At 35.2% G+C, this 21,071-nt stretch overlaps 1 protein-coding gene across 8 annotated transcripts; it reads left to right on the forward strand.

Moving 5' to 3' along the window:
- Positions 1 to 2,162: 2,162 nt before the first annotated feature.
- LOC129924123 (uncharacterized) lies at positions 2,163 to 20,259 on the forward strand. 8 transcript variants are annotated; one of them, XR_008776042.1, is made up of 12 exons: positions 2,163 to 2,321; positions 2,441 to 2,563; positions 3,229 to 3,353; positions 9,485 to 9,556; positions 9,798 to 10,002; positions 10,677 to 10,790; positions 12,218 to 12,362; positions 15,799 to 15,937; positions 16,174 to 16,263; positions 16,915 to 17,003; positions 17,479 to 17,597; positions 18,337 to 20,259. XR_008776042.1 is itself a non-coding variant. In XM_056017954.1 (3 exons), the coding sequence occupies exons 1-3, from the start codon at positions 11,516 to 11,518 to the stop codon at positions 18,566 to 18,568; spliced, it is 426 nt and encodes a 141-aa protein (XP_055873929.1). In that variant the 5' UTR covers positions 11,485 to 11,515; the 3' UTR covers positions 18,569 to 20,259. The 8 variants fall into 8 exon arrangements, 1 of the variants encoding a protein (XP_055873929.1); XR_008776037.1 differs by having other exon boundaries at positions 2,184 to 2,321; positions 12,218 to 12,335; XR_008776039.1 differs by lacking the exon at positions 10,677 to 10,790 and having other exon boundaries at positions 2,187 to 2,321; positions 12,218 to 12,335.
- Positions 20,260 to 21,071: the final 812 nt, after the last annotated feature.

The raw sequence follows: 21,071 nt of genomic DNA on the forward strand, positions 1-21,071 counted from the left end.
AGGTTTCAGCCTTTTTAAGGTTTTCTGTTATTATGTCGTCAGTGCCTTTTATAGGTTGGGGGTTTGTTATTTGTTTCTTTCCTGCTAGCCGGTGCAGAAGGGTCCAGGCCTTTTGACCATCTTTGTTTAGATCTAGTTGTTCGCATGTTGTGGTCCACTTTTTCTTTTTTTCTGTTTTAAATTTTGTATCTTATAAGTCCTGTCAATTTGTTGTACGTTGTCTTGTTCTCTCTAGTAGGTTTTTTTTCTATAATCTTTCTGGCCATGTTTCTTTCTTTTACTAATTTATCTAATTCAGGTGTTCAAAAAGGTTTGTATTTCTTAACTTGGCCTCGAGGGGTGTGTTTTTTTGCTGCTTGTAAGATGTTGGAGACTATAGTTGTGTAGGTTGATTTGACGTCTGTTTCAATTATGCTTGATAGTCTTGTGTCTGTTTCTTGTGAAAAAGCTGCCCAGTTAGCTTTTTTATAGTTCCATCTAGTTGTTTTGTTGGATTGGTATCTACCTGGCGTTCCAATATTGAGGAGTATAGGCCTGTGGTCACTACCTATGTCTTCAAGTACTGTTATTAAGAGTCGGTAATCTCTGTAGAGATAAAAGTTAGGTCAGGTCTGCTAGTTGTGTTGTGTGCTCTGTAGAGGAAAGTTGGAGGTGAGGTTTTGTTTTGCAGAAGTTGTAGGTTTGAGGCATTTGTTACATCCTATATTTCTTTGCCACGCTTGTTGTGTGTGGGTAGCCTAGGGAAGGTGTGTGTGCATTGACGTCGCCAGCTATTATTGTCCTTGTGTAGTGTGGTAGTTGTATGTCTATTTCTGCTGTTGATGATGGTGAGCAATAGTAGTTTTTGATGGTGTACTTTGTTCCTCCTCTCCAAAGAAGTTTTTCCTGCGTGTCGATGTCTGTATTGTTCTGTATTTGTTTTACTGTGGCTTGTGTGTCGTTTCTTATGAGGGTCGTAATTCCCTGGCATTTGGTGCAAAGGCATATGTACTGTGTGTAGCTTGTGATGTTTGTAGTGTTTCTTGCATTAGCGCTATGTGTATATCATGCTTCTTGAGTATGTGTTGGAGTTCTGTTGTCTTGTTTTGTAGGCCTAAGATGTTTAGTTGCAAAAAGTTTAGGTGTTTGCTGCTAGTCTGTTTTTTATTATCAGTAGCTGACTTATCACAGGCAGTCCTGGAAGAAACTGCCATGCGCAGACCTTTTACGAGGCGACGTCTGAGCTCGTATGGATTTTTTCGTTAAGTTCCTTGGCATTTAGTGTAGGCTGGGTGTTTCCTCAGGCTTTTAGACCATTCTCGGCCATCCATAGAGCTCTCCAAATGGAACTTTTCTGCAGTAGAAAGCTTAAAGTGGACTGTGCCCTGGGTATGCCCTGTGGAATCGTCACATCCTGGATCCAGGCCCCTTCACCATATCACATTCACCAGATCCAGAAAAAAAAACACTTCATGATGGATTTATATCTAGTATTAGAATGTAGTGAGACAAGGACCTCCGTCTGGTGTAGTGCAATCCAGACCTCCGTCAAAAAGCACCTAGAGGGGGGGAAGGTCCACTATTATTCACTTAGTGAAATGCAACTGGAAAGGCAGTGGGGTTATTTATTTCTCTTGGTCATTTCCAAGCCCCGATACCCACACGGGGGAATATTGCCACAGAGTGGAGGTTTGTAGTCAGAGTTTTCCTTCTCCTATATGGGTTGCGTTATTTAGGCTGACATGCCCCATCAACACGAAGCTAAACTGGTTTTGAGGCGCCAGTGTTCCGCCTTTCATCCCTTCTCCTGTCAGTTTGTATAAGAACACATAAAAAAGGAAAGTTCCCCTTTCAGACCTTGAGGTCTATAGGACAGATGATATAAAGATCATCTGTTTCTGTGGCCTATTGTAAGTGAGGGTGTCATGTGGCCAGCACAATGACCAACCAGCTTTACTTTTCCCCAATTAAAATTACATGTAGCCAATAATCATTTAACTCTTTGATTAATTATGTTTTGTTAAGGACAATGAATAATAGTGCTATGTTTCAACTTGATCTGAGTATGGGAAGTGGGAGAATAACATGTACACAATTTTTATCAAAAAGTCAGTCAGACTTGATAAAAGCATTATAAAAAGTATATTGATATAGACTAATTTAGGTAACCAAGTGAGCTAAAAGATAACAAAAATTGTGATGTTTGTGACTCATGGAGTTTTTATTTGTATTTTAAGGATCGTCATACCATTTTAAGATCCTGGGATGTGAAAGACTTTACACCAGACTGTCGTCAGTATCTTTACCTCTTATTGCCGGCAATAAAATACATATGAAACTTGGTAAATATTTATTTCACACAGTTCAGGTGAAACTCTTAGGCCTTTACTCAAATAGAGTTAGAATATCATTAATGTTATTAATATATTTACATTTTGACATCAAAGTTTGTACTATACAGATCATATTGTGCGTGAAGATGGGTTAGGGTTAGGTTAGATGAGTTCAGCTTTGCCTTGTTAGCCAACAACTGTCTGTATCCTGGACTGTCCATACTTGTATTATTGCTGGTACATTTTCAGCAGTAAGTTGACTTTAAAACATTCCTAAGTTATGACTGTTTTAATTTTCAACTTCCTTTTAAAATAACTCTAGAACAAAATGGTGACAAAATGAGCCTTATAAACTCAAGAACCCTACATATAACAAATAATTTAAAAGTTTTTAAAAACAATTTTTCAAATTGAAAAAAAAAAAAGCTAAACATGTTCTCAGTGTGTTTTACAGTTCATTGCATTGCACTATTAGTTCGTTCTATATTTTTCTTTGTTTCTGGCATTCATCATAACTGTATTTAGTTAAACTACCAACTATGTCATTTCTTTGGGCAGCTGCTGGAAAGGGTGGGTGCCTAATGTAAAGCTTGGCATTTCTTAAGATCAATAGAGAGGCAATAATGTTTGGGCAGCCCATGTTTTAAAAAAAATCTAAAGCTAAGGAACTAAGCAGAAAGATGGTCAACAGATCTTTGTGGTGCCCCAATGGTCTAACATGCTAAAGGATAGGTAAATGTGATGAAGGAATGCAGCTTGGAAAAGAAATATTGTCTCTCTCAGCAGATGAAGATTAACAAACATTTCATTCTGAAATTGATTTAACATTTGTAATGTGTCTCTCTAACACCAGAATATAAAACTCTAAAAGACTTGGAATAATCTAATTAGTTTCTTATTTCCAATGCCACACCAGGTGAGCCATGGCAGCAGTCATATAGAAGGCATGCTGGGAATGAAATTCATCACATACAGCTGCAAAAAAGTGTTTTCATTGGTAATTATGTGGGCTACACAAGCCTCAGCTGATGCTCACCAAAGGTCAGTGTATGCAAGTATAGTTTTGTTCATTGATACAATAGATAAGCAGTTTTTATGATTGCTTTATTATATTAAGCAGATCCCTTTAAAAAGAGTTACTTCAAAATGTATTGGCCCATCAGTCATGTGAATAAAAATGTTTTCATAGCCAATTGACATAATTATAAAAAAAAAAAAAAAGTTCCCCTTTCAGACCATGGGGCAGATGATGTAAAGTTCATCTGTTTCTCTGGCCCATGGTTAAATAGGGTGTCATGAGGCCAGCACAACAACCAACCGCTAAACTCAAAGATCCCAAAATTAGAAATTCGAGTCTTTGACAGGATTTGAACCCGGGACCCCTGGTTCAGATAGCTAAGTGCTTTACCACTCAGCTACTGTGCCTCCAATTAACAAAAGAGCGTAGTAGCAGAATCTTGTCTTGTTTTTCTAAGTACTATTCATGGGGCGTTGTTCTGAATATGTTGCATCTTGGCTATTTTGTCATCAAGTATACCTGCTAGGATGGCGCTGCAGTAGTCAAGGCGAGAGAGTATGAATGCCACAGCAGTGTTGTTCTGAATATTGTTGTGGGCTAATCTAATCTGACTTCATGTTGTGCAATTATTACTTTAACATTAGCCACAGAACATTACAAAATAGATAGACTTGATAACAACATTCAGTTCTATAAAATGATGCTTTATTAACCACTGGGAAATCCGTCCAGTCTTTCTAAAACGTCGCTATAACTAACTACTATTCAATTACTATTCAAAACAGCCTACTTCTAACATAATGCCATGTTGATCTCTTGTTCGCCTAAGTCTACTACGTCATTAGTCTGTCTTACTACGTCATTACTTTTACCGTCGCTAAAACTATACACAATATATTTAACTAACAAAACTAACCTACTCTCTAAACTAGTACATTACATTTCCTTCCCCCTTTCTAAAAAAAAATTGTTTAACAATTTTTTACAAAAAGTACAGTAAAATGTCTTTACAATAGCAAGGAGAATTTTGTTTGAAAAAACAAATACAGTAACTGGACAACACAACAAATAGATTCTCTTGACATCTCAGGTAGGTTCACTGGTATCTCACAAAGTTCATTCACAGACATCTCACTGCGGTAAACTTACAATTCACCAAAGTAAGTCCTTTGACATCCAACAAGGTAAGCTCAGTAACACACTTACTGAACAAATAGTAATGTCACTGTAAAACACAACTTTAAAAAGTCCATATAGTCTCTGACACAATACTGCTGAGTGAGGTATCTGACGTGATACACAGTTCAATACTAAGACTTCTGTTGAATGTGGTACGTGATGTGACACATAGTTCAAAGTGTGACCTTTCTGCACATAGTGTAACAGTCCATGAGTACGAAACATTACGTTGTAGTTACCACAAGTTACGCTGTACAAGGTTCAAGCTACGTTGTACAAGATAAGGTTCATCACATCACAATAATGTTGTTTACGATGCCAAGTAACATCTCACTGTCCATCTTCAAGAGCATCAAGAAGCATCACAACTTCATGACATTTTCCTATTATGGATACAAACAGTAAAAATCCATTAACAACTTATTACAACGTTTAAACAGTGATACTTGAGGCATCCCTAAATTTCCAACCCATCAATAGATTCAAGCTTATTTCTTCCTTCGCTTACCATTTCCTCAGGAATCTAAAATTTACAAATGATCGATGTGATGATACACACAAAGAAAATATAATACTTCTGCCCATACTTACTTTCCAATAAGCTTTCAGTATATATTATCTCTATTTAAAACTATAACTCTTCAAATTATTTCCCTTTCTCATCAACACAGTCTTATAAGTGCCATACTATAGCATACAAATAAATATCATAACATATACAACTTATTTACAATCTAAAAGAACTCAACATGTTCATGTACTATACAATTAAACCAATGCTGGTATATATATCTATATATACTTATAAGTAAACCATCAAGAATTTACTTTCTCCAACTATATTCTGCTTCTCCATTTCTTCTTTGGTAAGGTCTATATGACCTACAATTGTCCCTTGTACCCTGGTACTCATCAAAGTTACATCTTCTCTGAGGGTTCCCTCTATGATACTGTGCTATCATAGACATTGCTATCAAAATTTCTGTCATACTCATAATGGTCAGATCTTCTATCTGAATAGTCACAACTTCTGCATTGCCTGGCAATATGTCCCTTTCTTTGACATTTAAAACAAAAAATGTTTCTTCTCACTTTACCATAAGAATTTCTTTGTCTCATTTTGTATTCATGTCTTCTATTCCAGCTATCTATCTCTCTTTGAGTCAGTTCCTTTAGTCCATGTATATTGCCTAAAAGCAAATCATGAGACAATCCTGGTATTGCTAAACCTTTACAATAACCAGTATAAAATGGTGTTTCTAAGAAAACTCTACAGGCTTGATAGCGCTTGATACTGCCATCTATCAACCTTACTTTTTTTTCATAGCCTAATAAACAATCTGGTTTAACTAAGTTACTCCTAATTCCAACTGTACTGCATCCCGAATCTTTGACAAACCTCATAGGTTTCCCATTAATAAAACCAGAGTGTACTCTCACTCTGTTGGCTTCATCTTCTGCAAAATTTATTTCTTCTACACCCCATACAATAGTTCATCTCTTCTACTTCTTCATTATCACTACTTTCTCTACTGTCCCTATCATTGGTGAAATACACTCTACTTTTGTTATTTCTGTTTCTGTTCTCTTTAAACTCAACTTTCCTACTCTGTTTCCTGTAACTGTCCATATTTTCTGATCTATTGTAATTCACTTTTTTACAGTGTGCTGCAATATGTCCTCTACCTTGACAATTAAAACAGATGATCTCTCTATAGTTTGTATTATCTCTATTTCTATCATTTCTGCTTTCATGTCTATCTTTACTCTTAGTTTCTTTACTATATCCTACAAAATCAATGTGTTTCTTGTCTTTATTTGAAAATGAATTATTAGGATAAGCACTGCTGTAAGTTCTCATAATAATAACTATGTCCTCTAAATTTTTTGGTTTTCTCTCTTTTATAAATGACTGTAACTGAGATTCACATTTGTTTGTAAAGTTATCTATCAAAATAAAGTTTTTAAGTCCCTCATAGCTTTGATCTATTTGTTCAAATGACATCCATTTACTGAAATAATCTTTTTCAAGATTTACTGTTGTTTAAGGATCTATCTGACTACTAGGAAAATTTTCAAAATATTTTTTCCTAAATGTACTGGCATTATGACCATAGGCATTAAGAAGCTCTTTCTTTAATATATCATAACTATTCTGAAGGGTATGATCATGGTTCTGACAAATAGTTAATGCTTGACCTTGAACAAAATCAAGTAAGATTTGAGACCATTCATTTTCTCTTATGTTACAACTGCTCATTTTGATCTCAAAACGCTTTAAATAATCTGAAATACTGTCTTTATCTTCCTGAAAGGGCTGCAGTTTCTTTCTCAGCCAATGATTAGTACTTTGATTATCCCTATTTTCATTCATGCTATTACCATTACTTGTACTATTACTATTGTTTATGTTTTCACTCTGAACAGTAGGCCTATCATTTGTGTTTTGTTTTTTCAATTCAGCATCTAACCTCAATTTCTCTAAATCATACTGTAATTTTCTATCTGCTTCTTCTTTTATTAATTGTGCTTCTCTATCTTTTTCTTTCTCCCTTATCTTGTCTATTCTATCTCTCTCTATTGTTACCATTTGCTGCACATAGCTAGTTAGGTCCTTCCCTTTAAGTTCTAATTGTCTAGCCTCAGCAATAATTTGCTGGCGAAAAGTCTCCATATCATCTCCTGGAGCTGTAGCCATTATGTTACTATTATAATCTTAGACAACAACACTATTTCTATATATGACAAGGGTACTTAGTTTAACACTGGTTTCTTACACAGACAATAGTATACTGCTAATTGTCCAGACTCACCTTAGATTACTGCTAGATAAGGCTAAATAAATGTAGCCTACTTTATCAATACGTAAGATTATCACACACAAAAAAATTAATTGAATAAAGAAATAAATATATACACCAAATAGGCCAACATCTATGAGAGATGAGACTTTCGTCTGATAGAAAGATTAGAGACAAAAGTGATACAATAGTTTTGAAACGGTACGAGACTTTTAAAAAAAAAAAGATTCACGTTTACATACAAGACAAGTTGACAACTATACATATACGTGGGCTCCTTGCTAGTAAATACCCAATTTTAAGAACACTCCCGGTTCACCCTGATTTAACCTGGTAGCAATAAACTAGCAAGTGGCCACTGAGGCCTACAGAATCTATTTTAAACAGACTAATAGAAGGAAAAATAAACTTATCTTTTATATTGAAATCCCTTTCGGCCAACAAGTATCACACAAGGGTCAGTGGTCAGTTCAGGCTCCTCCGTCCTGGCAATCTGGAAGGCTTCGGTTCGCAGCTCAAGTGTAGATCAACTCCTGGCAAAGTGTTGCAATCACCAAACACACAGGTGTAATGTTCACAGAAGGTGACGATATCGATTCAGTCAAACTTCCGGGTCCACAGTTCCTCAAGGCAGGCAGTAACGGCTCAGGTTCCTCTTCAACGAATAAGTTCCAAAGTGGTAAGAGTGCAGTCAATCTGGCAGTAATAGTTCAATGTCATGTACGACGAATCCCTTCTAAGGCGTCTGATTCAATGATGACGACGATAATAATAATTCACAACTACTTCGACGATAATGTCTCTGTTGCAGCGCAGTCCCTGATGAAAACAAGCTCACAGGTGTGGTGAGGTATACGACGAAAATGTAGTCTGCGACGACTCAAAACAATCTTGACGGCAACAAAGATGAAGTTCCAAATAACAGCTCAATGTTTCACTTCCACTATCTTCAGGTCAGGAACAACACTATGCAAAAGTCAATACTGAGACAAGCTAGTGGTACTGTCTCACTCAAGAGAGATACAAAAAATTGCTAAGTCCAACTCTCTCTCTAATGAACAAAATACGCAACCTCACAGGTTGAACAGACGAGTACACAGTGTGGTAGTAGGGTATACCATCACTCGTGTGTAGATCTAGTGGATCTAGACTAGTACTTTAGAAGAATGACGTCCTCTATACATCACTGTCTAACTGACAAAGTGATTCTAACGGTCAACTTCAATGACCTTGCAAAGTTAATAACGAGCGCTGCTCAAAATATTGTAGGCCGACTTCACGACGAATGACTTACTTGACAGCGAAGTAAAACTGTCGACTTCTCAATGTCTCACGAACTCTAGTTCAACTGCTACAAATTTCTGGCTCACTTCAGGCAATGTTCTGACGTTCTTCAATCCCTTCACTGGGTCGTCAAAATAATGGCATGGCGTTCGTTCTGGCCTTGGGGTCGCCAAAATAATGTTGTGGGCTAATCTAATCTGACTTCGACTATGTATCAATAATTACTTAACATTAGCCACAGAACCTTACAAAATAGATATACTTGATAACAACATTCAGTTCTATAAAATGAGACTTTATTAACCACTGGGAAAACCGTCCAGTCTTTCTAAAACGTTGCTATATCTAACTGCTATTCAACTACTATTCAAAACACAACCTACTTCTAGCCATGTTGGTCTCTTGTTCGCCTAAGTCTACTACGTCATTAGTCTGTCTTACTACGTCATTACTAAAACTATACACAATATATTTAACTAACAAAACTAACCTACTCTCTAAACTAGTACATTACAATATTATTTTTTCTTTATGTAAATTTGATGCTTTAAAAAAAAAAAAGCAACAACTAAGCAAATAAAAAAAAAACAACTTGTAAAATAGAATAAATGAGACTCATAGAGTTGATAAAGTAAGCTTACACTGTTACACTAGAAACAAACAGATAAGTTTAAAAGTCAGGCCACTGATTTTAGAGATTTAATGTTATTTAATTAAGAAAATTCAAAACATACATGAAAAAATTACAATGAGACTAATAAAGCTTAAACTGACCCCATGGTACCAAACACAGGATTTTTTTTTATAGTACTGGTAACTGAGGAAGGTTTATTACAGGCATGAGTTTGATCTTTTTGAAACTAATTCCTAAAAAAAAAATGTTTTCCTAGGCAACTTCAAAACTACTTTGTCAACTATCCAGAGATTCAGGGGAATGAAATCTTAGACTATTTATAATTAAGGTAAATTTGAGAAAAATAGTAATTTCTTGATTATGATTTTAAAACTGCTTTTTTCTATTACATATTTATTATAATGTAATAATGTTTTTTTTTTTCAGTTAAATTAAACTGATGCAAACAGTATTTACTTATTAACTTTGACTTACTGATTATCTATGATGAGTCTGGAATTATTCTGTGTGCAGGATCTAAATTGTGGTGACCCATTCTGATTATTGTAAAAATGTTTTACATGTTTCAGATGTTCCTTCAGAGTTGAAAACAACTACATTCTAGCTTGAACGTCCCACAAGAAGATGTGAGGTGGCAGCAGGCAGGGGTCTAACCTAGGATCATGGAGACCACTAAACGATAGTCCAGAGTGTATATGATTGATTGAGTAGACAAAGAAGGGATGGATTACTGGAGCTAAAAGAAGGCATAATTTAACAATAGACTACTTTGGGGTAAGTTTCCGTAGCTGCCCCTACACTTTCTATGGTCTTATGTATTGGTTTTCTCTAGACTGTTTTTGTTTTTTTGTTGGTCTCTATTACATACACAGTTTAGTTCATAATATAAAGATATTTATATTTAACTCTATATGAAAAAGTTTATGTTAATATGTAATACAAGTGCTATGCCCCTTTGCTTGGGTTTGAAATGCCCTCTGTGTCAAATGAGTTAGCCTTAGTCAAGATAGCAACATAAAAAAAAAACATTATTGAAAATGAACTCTACAAAACGAATATATTTGTTCTAGTTTCTACTAGCCTTAATTAACAGTTGACTGTCTAGATTTTACTTTTCTGTTGAATGAAATTTAGATGTTTATTTATTTATTATTTTTCTTTGGTTTATCATAACATAAAGCTTGCTCAGTGCTCAGTTTAAGCTCTTTGGGGAACATGTGGGGAGAAGCAGTATTTCTGAGAAGATTTCCATGCTGTTTCCAACCCTTACTTAACCCTTTCTGCAACATAGCTCAAGCCAAATCTAAATTGAAAATTTATGAAAATGTGTGGTGCTTACTGGAATTCTAAATCCAGCCCCCTTGAAAGGTAGCCAACTGGTGTATGCCCCTCAGCCCCACAGGGACTTTGTATAAATCTAACAACTAATTTTAATTTATCTTCATCAGATATGGAATGAGAGAGGCTATAGTGTTGATTATATAAATATGTAGGTCTCAGCTGGGGCTGCACAGCCACGGAAAATACTGCATTCCTAACTTATCTTGGGACTTATTATTAAGGTAATTGTCTACATTTTATACTATACTATCTTTATAAGACATACTGTATAATAATACTTGTATATTTTTGGAAAAAGTGAAGATCTTTGTTTTTACCAGATCATATTGGATGTATCTGATAGTTGTCCAAGAGTTAAAGATTAGTTTCTTGTCATCAAAAGGCATCACTTATTCTATAGGGAATCATTGTAGAAATGATATAAAAAGTATTCTGACTTTTAAAGTATATTGACATTTTTTCTCAAGTGATCATAAGGACAATCTTCTATAGCTTTTAAACATATCAAAATATTTTTTGAATATATAATAAACCAGATGGTTCATAAATAAATTGATTATTGAAATTCAACAGATTGTATATTTAGGGTCATATTTTCCAAATCATTTTTGTTTTTGAAATTATTAGTTCTGTTAGAAGGCCTGCATACAACATTTACCAGATATCTTTGTTATCTCTCTATTTGCAGACTTTGAGAAATGCATTAGATTTAAACTTACTTTAGACTTAGGTCCTCCCGCGCCGTTCGGCGCATTGGGCGGCAAGCTGTCTCCATAAAGATCTGGCAATGTCTGAAGCCTCCTCCCACCTGGTGTGTCGAGTTTGCCGTTTCTGTAGCAATAGTGGTTTCACAGGGTGGGGGTCGCTAGCCCCACGCCAAACCCTCCTCCTTTATCACCCAGGCTTGGGATTTAAATGGCTTTTAAAAATATTTTAATTATAGCACATGATGGAGGATGGGATATTGCTCATGACATCTTCAAAGATAAAAAAAAATGAGCTAAATCTGTTTATGCTATTGGGTATGTTGGTTACGTTTTTTACTCCCCAAAACTAGTGATGATGAGATAGAAACAGATAAAAAGACAACACCACATAATTATTTTCAATTTTCCCTAATGCCATTAGAGAGGGGAAATGGGATGCCTCAATCGGCCAGGAAAACCAATGACTTAGTAGAGGTGAAGTAACTTATTAACATGCCTGACTAGATTGATCATGAAATGCATAGGACATAATTATATTCTCTTTTGAAGTAATGCCTGTAATCTAGAAGATATAAAGATTGTGTTGTCCTGTTCTTTTTGGTCTTCCTCTGTGCCTTGTGCCTGTGGGTTCCCATCTAAAGCCTGAATAGCTCTTTTGTTGGCATTTTTATTTTAGGTGTAACTTGTGTATTGTTCATTATTTATTAAGTTTTGAAAGTGGTTTTCTGAGTTTGGAAAGATCTAATCAACTTTCTAACAAACAGCTCTGCTAGCTTGTAGACATCTAGGTGAACATATAAGGATATCTAACATGTAATAAATTCTATGAAACTTTTAAAAGAATAAGTATATTATTATGAGGTTGTTTTTACAATAAAGGCATATATTAATATATTTAAATAGTTTTGGAAAGTGTTATGCAAAAGTGATTCTGTTCACAGCTGCCATTATCCAAGGACATATGATTCTCTGGAGGCTTACATCACTGGAAAAAGTCTTTGGGCCCCTGAAGATTACAGTACATGTAATGCTGCAAAAGGAGGAGGATGCTGGGCCAGGGTAAACACTTCATAACATAATGACATAGTGAATGAAATAACATTTTATTTTAGTGTATAATAGTTGTAATTTTAGTCTAAAATATTTAAATAAATGTTACAGTATAAGCCAGTTGCTGAATTAGCTTGTCACATTCAGCCAAAGTTAAAAATTCTTGAATAAAGTTATCTCTATTGTACTTAAGCTAGCTATATCCTGTATAGGCACAAGATTGGCAGCAATTCTCTCTGCAAATGATGATGTGCTGATTCATAATTGAACATTTGATTTTTTTAATGGGGGGGAGGGAGGACTTGCTAAGTGGTTAAGTGCAGCTGCTTTTGAGCTAGAGTTTTCAGGTTCAAATCTTGGTGAAGATTGTTTTTGAATTTCAGGATCATACAGTGCCTCAAGTCCGTGCAATTTTAATGACATTAGTTGGGGAAAGTAAAGAAGGTTTATCATTGTGCTGGCCATATCATGATACCTTTATAACTGTAGGCCACAGAGAAACAGATGACATTTACATCATCTGCCCTATAGATTGCAAGTTTTAAAAGGCATTCTTATTACATTTTAATCCGCAACTATTCTAAGAATTATAATCATTTTTTCAGACATTTCTTCTTTTCTGAGCCACTAAATTGATGATTATGTTAAATCAACAATTGATTTTAAAATAATGTCAATAGCTATATGTCTTCATAAGCTATAACTAATTTAACATGTATTTATCTTTGGAATGTTTGTAAATTGTTTTACATGTTTCGGATGTCCCTTCAGAGTTGAAGATAGTTTACTTCCTAGTCCAAACCTCCCACAGGGTGACGGGGGATGGGAGCAGGCAGGGTTTGAACCAGAGACCATCGATAAATCCGATTGACAGTCCAGCGCGCAAACTGCACGACCTGGCAGTCAGGACCGTTATCTGGGTAACTATTGTCTGATAAATTGAAATAATGATTAAGTCTAGAAGAAGTAAAACTATGGCATGCATCCTGTCTGAAACTATCTATTCACCTAAATAGATATCGATTTAATTCCACTAACTTCGATAGTAAAGCAGTTTACTTGCTATGTTGTGAGTCTTTTTTTTTTTAAAAAAGATTTTTAAAAAATGAAACATCTGTTGGTGCTTCTGCTCTGACACTGAAAAAAAAGTAGGTCTGTTGAAGTTAATGAATAATAAAAACAAAGAAGAATATCCAGATTATACATGATTACATTTTGTAGTGTCATTCAATAAGGAAATCTACTTGAATTGTAAGCATGTTTCTAACCCTAAATATTTACTATATAAATAAATTATGGCTTTCATATAGCGCTACTTTCATGCTTATAGCATGCTCAGAGCACTATGGTCCAATCTCATTTGTGGACCAGTAGGAGTAGGTTTTCTAACTGCCTTAAAGCACTCAGTAAACACAACTCAACTCGAGTTGTGTGTCGAACCTCTTGCCCCCTTCATAGGCAGCCAAGCTAAGCCAAGTTCAAGCATAGTTGGCCTCTTGACCACGCTTCCTACTAGGCTCGATTGGTTACCTTGGTTGTGGAAAAGGAAATATTTAAAGTTCTTGAAGTGTTCAGTATCCTCATTTTGTAATTAAACCTGATGCATGATGTACATTAATATTTTTACTTTATATTTTCATATGTTTCCAACTGTGAATTGCCTCTTACTTTAAAATTTAGCTCTAGCTGCATAACTTTGTGCAATAAAAAAATTATGTTTAGATTTTGGAAATTATAATTTATATGCTACATCTTAAATTCACTATATACGTGTAGAACTATTGCTTGGAATCTAATTGCAAGTTTCTACTGTCGACTGTCATACTAGATAGGGTCTTATGACTGCATTAGAACCGAAACTATAATGGAATCTAATTGCAAGTTTCTACTGTCGACTGTCATACTAGATATGGTCTTATGACTGCATTAGAACCGAAACTATAATGTTTGCCCCCCCCCCCCCCTCCCTCCCTTCATATGGAAAGCAGGTAAATCTTTCATTTAGAGTCAAATTATATAACCCTTACCGTATTTATACAATAAAAGTGTACTGAGCATGTTATAGTAGAAAGAAGACACATTATAGAAATCTTATACATAAGAATTTGGATACCAAGAAAAAAAATCTTTTCTCTAGTGAAACTAGATCTGTATGGATAATGGTTTGCTTTTAATCTTTAACAATACAGCCAATCAACCTTACTGGTACATCTGGTAACAGGTACATCTCTTATGGCTAAAATGACCAGTGTGTGTGTTTTGTATCAAGGATGTGCATGTTGTTGGTTTTGAAAAAATGTTTGATGTGACTGCCAAGGCTTTTTACAAATCTTTTGTATGTGTGTATGTTTTTTTTTTCTATTTTTTTAAATTTTGTATTGTAATCGGAATTCTTAAATGGTGGGAAAAAAATGTAAACCACTATTTTGACTGTCAAAAACAGTAAACCTAAAAAAAATGAATTTTGTAGTTTTAAACAAATTTAATCACACTTATAACATATATAAAATATAGATTTATAACATATTGAATCACACTTATAATACTGTTACGAATCTCACTATCCAGGCTCTCTGCAAACTGCACCATACACCACCAACTTAAAGAACTTGACAAGTCAGGGCTCCAAAATAACGTAAAGGTTTAATGTCCATAAATAACAGCCAATACTGTACAATTGGCAGCACGTAGAACAGTACAAATAGCTCTGCGATAACAAATATCTCTCCGATAACACCGTTCCGCCGTATCAAGTCTTGCACTGGCCTCTCCGTCTCGTTCTGGGCTTGCACTGGGTTCAACAGTTCGGGACTGACTTCACACACTTGGGCTCGTTGTGTCGGACTCGATCACAGACCAAGATCAAGACGCCGTTCGTCTCAACTGTACTTGACAGTACTCCGCACTGAACCGTCGTAATGCTCCGTACAGGACCACACCGTTGAACTGTGCTGTAGTCGACCGTGTTCTGAACTCCTGTCGTGAACCCGCTTTCTGAACCTTCTCTCGTGAACCGTCTTGACTGCGACACCTCCGCTCTTTATATAGGGTCCCTACTGGCCATCTCGAACCGGACAGAATGCCGCTCGACGTTTCTAGGTGGTCAGATAACTACAACTCTCGTGACGCTGCGATCCTTCCCGAACCGTCCTGTTGACACGACTCGGCTGACAGTCGTAGCTCGTCACGGTTGACCGCTCGTCTAGCGCTGGCTTGGGGCGATTTGCGTCGGCTGACTACACACACACCACTACCCCTCTCTGTGCCACCACCAAGTTTATAACAATACATACAGGCTGGCTGCCTGGTCGTGTAGTATATTGTTTGGACTTCTCGATGGTCCTGGGTTAATACCCTGCCTGCTGTCATCCTGCTGGAAGTTAGGACTAGGAAGTAAATTATCTTCAACTCTGAAGGAACAACTAAGATATGTGAAACATTTTACAAACATTTTTTTGTCTTCCTTTCTCAGCACATACAACTCAATTTACTTCTATTGGCTGGAAATATTTAAAGCATGACAGTGGCGTAGGTAAATTACCAAATAGTGGATCTTATGTTGGATTGATCAGCCCTGATGAACTGACCTGACCATTGTAATTGAAACCATAGTGAGTAATAATTTCTTAAAAGCACTCTTCTTACCTCCCTCCCCTCCCCTTAAGATTCTAAAGAAAAAATTTGTCAGCATGTTACATTACTAGACTGTAAGACTCTTTATGACATATCTGTCAGACATACCTACAGGTTGGAAAACTTATCTATTTGACATACCTAGATGACATATTGACTCTGATTAATAAAAGAAAAAAGTTTTTCAGACACAATCACTTTATTTGTATTTCAGACTCATGACCACTCTATCTGTATAGGTCCTGGTATACCCTGGGATGATGTTCACCCACAACTTTTAACTTGAAATCTTAAAGGAAGTTTTGTAAGTATATTTCATTAGATTCTTCTGCTTAAAATAATTTATAACAATAAAGAAAAAGTTAAAGACTGCTATTGCATGAGGCTTGTATTTAAAAAAAAAAAAGAAAATATAATTACTGACAAATGAATTCAAAAGTTTGATGTCAGCTGGCAGAATATGAACCTGGCACCATTATTATTATTATTATAGCTTTTATATAGCGCTACTTTCATGCTTATAGCATGCTCAGAGCGCTTTTTGGTCCAATCTCTTTTGTGGACTGGTGGGGGGGGAGGGGGTATCTAGGAGTTGGTTTTCTGTGCTGCCTTTGGGCGCTCAGTAAACACATCTCTGCCCGAGTCGGGTGTCGAACCTCGAGCCCCCTTCTAGGTAGCCAAGCCAAGCCAAGTTCAAGCGCACTTGGCCTCTCGACCACGCTTCCCACCATTGTGAAAGATAATCCAGTGTGCATACTGCACAACCAGGCAGCCATCCAGTCTTAAAAAGAATGTGATAATTAATCATTTTATTTAGTTTTAAGTTAGACTGTTTTATGTTTTATTTGTATCTCTTTTATATGGACTTTCTTTTGTTTTAACAATAATTTATTACCAGTTATATAAATTTAGTAAAATGTTTGCAGCTAAATATCACTACCATTGTTATCTTTAGGCTAAACTAACAAGCATGAATGTCTGGTACAGTAAGATAGGGTTAATGGTCAACCTGACATTATGGTTCATTCATTGGGACAACTAATGGTGAGTCAATTCTATTTTTAAATATTAAATTAATCTGATGAATTCCTTTGACTCTTTTTGTATTACGTATCAAACTTGGCAGTGAAACAAAGACCAAGGAAAAGAAGCATAACTTAATTTATTTAGGTGATAGAGTAGCAGAGTAGGCCTAAAGTGTCTAAGGCAGAACATTCTCAGGACATAAGCAATATATTCATATCTTGTACCTTTGCTGAAATGTTAACAGACAGAAATTTAAAGTAGGGAATCCACCTGGGAAATAGTTTAAAGAGTGTTGGTAGACAAAAAGATTTTAAAAAAATAACCATAGACTTGCAATGAAAAAAAAAAAGAGCCTACTGCTGTGCCACACCAGTTGGTTAAAAGAAAGACTTAGCAAAAGAAAATCTGGAGATGCTTTAGTAATAAATAAGTCAGCACTTTAATATTGTATTCATATATATATATTCATATTATCACATTCCATCTTTCACAGTTTGTGTCTGGCTTGATGAAGTCTACAAACTGACCACTATATCTACTGGACAAAAAGGATCATATTCTGACCCCGTCCCTCCCAACCATTTCCTCTGCCTCATCTTGATGACTTTGAAGGTATACAATTTTTGAGAAAAAAATCACAAAAAAAAATTAAAAAAATGAAGGCGCCATGGTTAAACAGTTAAGCACTTGGCTTCCAAACCGTGGGTCCTGGGTACAAATCCTGGTGAAGACTAAGATTTTTAATTTCTGGATCTTTGGGCGCCTCTGAGTCCACACAGCTCTAATGGGTACCTGATATTAGTTGGGGAAAAGTAAAGGCGGTTGGTCATTGTGCTGGCCACATGACACCCTTGTTAACCGTAGGCCACAGAAACAGATAACCTTTATATCATCTGCCATCTCTTATGTCATGAAAAAAAATTATTAGAAGAGTTTATGACATTATGCTGATGTCACATGTTGATAGATGAATTCCCAAAACTTTTATGTACATAGAGCTGTTGAAAAAGGCAATTAGAGTTGAACTTAATCCAACATAATTATTCCTTGAATGAAATTGGCTTTTCATTGTGAATATTTTTGTCCATTGCCACTGCAGAGAACCAAAAATGTAATGAAACTTCTTATTATCTCCTGCAATTTTAAAACTAACCTATTAAAATACTTTCTGTTAGTAAACTGAGCTTGAGAAAACATTATATAAAATGAATTAGACTGATACTTAAAAAAACTAAGCTTACTCTGTGTTGCTCAGAATCCTAAACATTTCTCTTTGAAACTTTTTGGAAGGAATCTTTTAATGATTAAAGCTGTGGTATATAAATAAGATGTAATTATTTTTATTTTTTAGGGTACAAATGCACTTGGAGCTTTTGATGGTGTTCTGTTCAATGCAACAATTCCCACATCTCCAGCAGCTGGCTTTGCAGCTATTGGCGCAGACAGTTATGGCTTGGATGATTTTGATAATTATCTGCTTCCGCTCTTCAAAACTCAAACGCACGTCTGCCATGTTACAGTTAATTCCTTGCCACTCTGGTACTGTGTGTGGTACAGAACCACCTTCACATTTATTTTTCTAATTAGACATTAAGCTTTCCATGTGCTGAAATTTAGCATTGTAGAACCATAACTATTAACCTTTTAGATTGTTATCTTTCGTAATGTTAAGACTAGAAAACAAGATCTCAAAATTATATTTAGGACGATGATTACAATTACTTAGTCAATTACTTAGATAAAATAATTATAAAACAAAAGTTATATAAAGACATAATTATACAATGTTTATGTTTTGTATGTTCATAAAAATGTGTATAGCAGTGTTATGGAGTGTGTGTGTGGGTGTTTTCAAGGTAACGTTGAGAAATTAGCGATTGGTTGGTGGAAATGCAGTGAGGATGGTGAAATTACAAAAATGGTCTAGTGTAATGCAAATTACCCAGGGATCTGAAACTGTACAGACAGGTTTTTTGTAGTGAGTTAGATTTTGTTTAAAATACCATTTTATATTATTGCATCTAGATTTATTTCATTTCATCTAGGTTAGTATTAGGGTTAGTGTTATGTTGTAATAAAAGTTATATTTAGTTTTGTTTCATAAAAAGAAGATTTTTCAAGTTTCACAATTAAATATATATATATGTATATATCCAAGCAGTAGTTCTCACCAAACTTTCATACGCTGGCAGAACTACCTTAAAAAAAATGTTCTGCTGGAGGCTGGTGTGGGTAGTATAGAAGAAATACTTATCATTCAACAGCTGTGATGGGTTGGAAAATTATCCCACATGGGGGGCGACTGCATGCCAAATGGTATCTTCAAGGATGGCGTAACGGGGTGCTCCTGTAAGCACTATAAAGATTAACTCAGGCACCTTTTTGCCATAGAGGAAAGTAGGTTGTAATAGGGTTTATGAAAACACTGCACTCATCTTTTATCTTCAGCATCATTATTATTATTAAACCATTACTCAAATTTTGCTTTGTTATTTTGCCATGTAGAGATTTACTGCTGGGGTGAACAATGCTTAAAAAAATACAAATATGCTGTGTTTTTACTTTGGCTCAGCGTTGGCTCCCACATTTATGTCTTTTGTATTTTTCTATTATACCAGTTCTGTTACTATGCAAATGCAAAAAAAAAAAAAAAAAAAAAATACAAGTTGTTGCACTATTGATATTTTTTATACTAATTTTTTATTTATATTATTAATTATTTATTATTATCTAAGCATCTGTTTGTATTTGAGCTGGGTAATGAATATAGATTCTTAAATTTAATTGTTGTTTGTTGCTTTCCTCACTTTTAAACTGTGACCATGTAAATTTTGTCTAGATGGAGAATGGTAATGTATTAGTGTCAATGATTACATTGAGAATGGTAATGTCTTAGTGCCAATGATAACAGTGAGACAATCATTAGATTGAGGATGGTAATGTCTTAGTGTCAATGGTGTAACACTATGATTAGAGTGAGATGGACGAGATGATTTCAGTTCACGTGAAAATGGGTCTTACACATTGTCAAGCAAAGAGGTACCATTTTTGATCACACGACCACGTTTTTTTTTAGTAAGTTAGCGCCATGATGTATCAAGAGACGGAGGTGTCTCTGTTTTATGAAATTGGATTAAATAATATGAGTACCTAATTGGAGCTTTTTCTATGGATGTAGTTTGTATTTGATATGAAATAATTCGTGATGCTATTTTATGGCTGAGATTGCCTACTTTCTGAACTATTATTTGATGTAATAAATATTTGTCTGACAGAGAGGTGTTTGTGATTATTTTATCCATAATATGTGATGTGTTTAATTAAGAATACAAGAACACTACATCAAGGCCAGAAGAGGCCTTAATACCATTCAATCAACATTCACACCATTCAAGACAGTACAAATGGTTAGATTGAGAATGGTAATGTCTTAGTGTCAATGATTATATTGAAAATGGTAATGTCTTAGTGTCAATGATTAGATTGAGAATGGTAATGTCTTAGTGTCAATGATTAGATTGAGAATGGTAATGTCTTAGTGTCATTGATTACATTGAGAATGTTATGTCAATGATTAGATTGAGAAGGGAAACATCTTAACCTCATTGATTAGATTGAGAATAGTAATGACTTAGTGTCAATGATTAGATTGAGAATGGTAAAGACTTAGTGTCAATGATTAGATTAAGAATGGAAGGTCTTAGTGTCAATGATTACTATGAGAATGGTAATGTCTTAGTGTCAATGATTAGATTGAGAATGGTAATGTCTTAGTGTCATTGATTACATTGAGAATGTTATGTCAATGATTAGATTGAGAATGGTAATGTCTTAGTGTCAATGATTAGATTGAGAATGGAAACATCTTAACCTCATTGATTAGATTGAGAATGGTAATGACTTAGTGTCAATGATTAGATTGAGAATGGTAATGTCTTAGTGTCAATGATTAGATTGAGAATGGTAATGACTTAGTGTCAATGATTAGATTAAGAATGGAAGGTCTTAGTGTCAATTAGATTGGGAATGGTAATGACTTAGTGTCAATGATTAGATTGAGAATGGTAATGTCTTAGTGTCAATGAT

Source organism: Biomphalaria glabrata, unplaced genomic scaffold (assembly GCF_947242115.1).
Source record: "Biomphalaria glabrata unplaced genomic scaffold, xgBioGlab47.1 scaffold_20, whole genome shotgun sequence".
NCBI classification, from domain to species: Eukaryota; Metazoa; Mollusca; class Gastropoda; family Planorbidae; genus Biomphalaria; species Biomphalaria glabrata.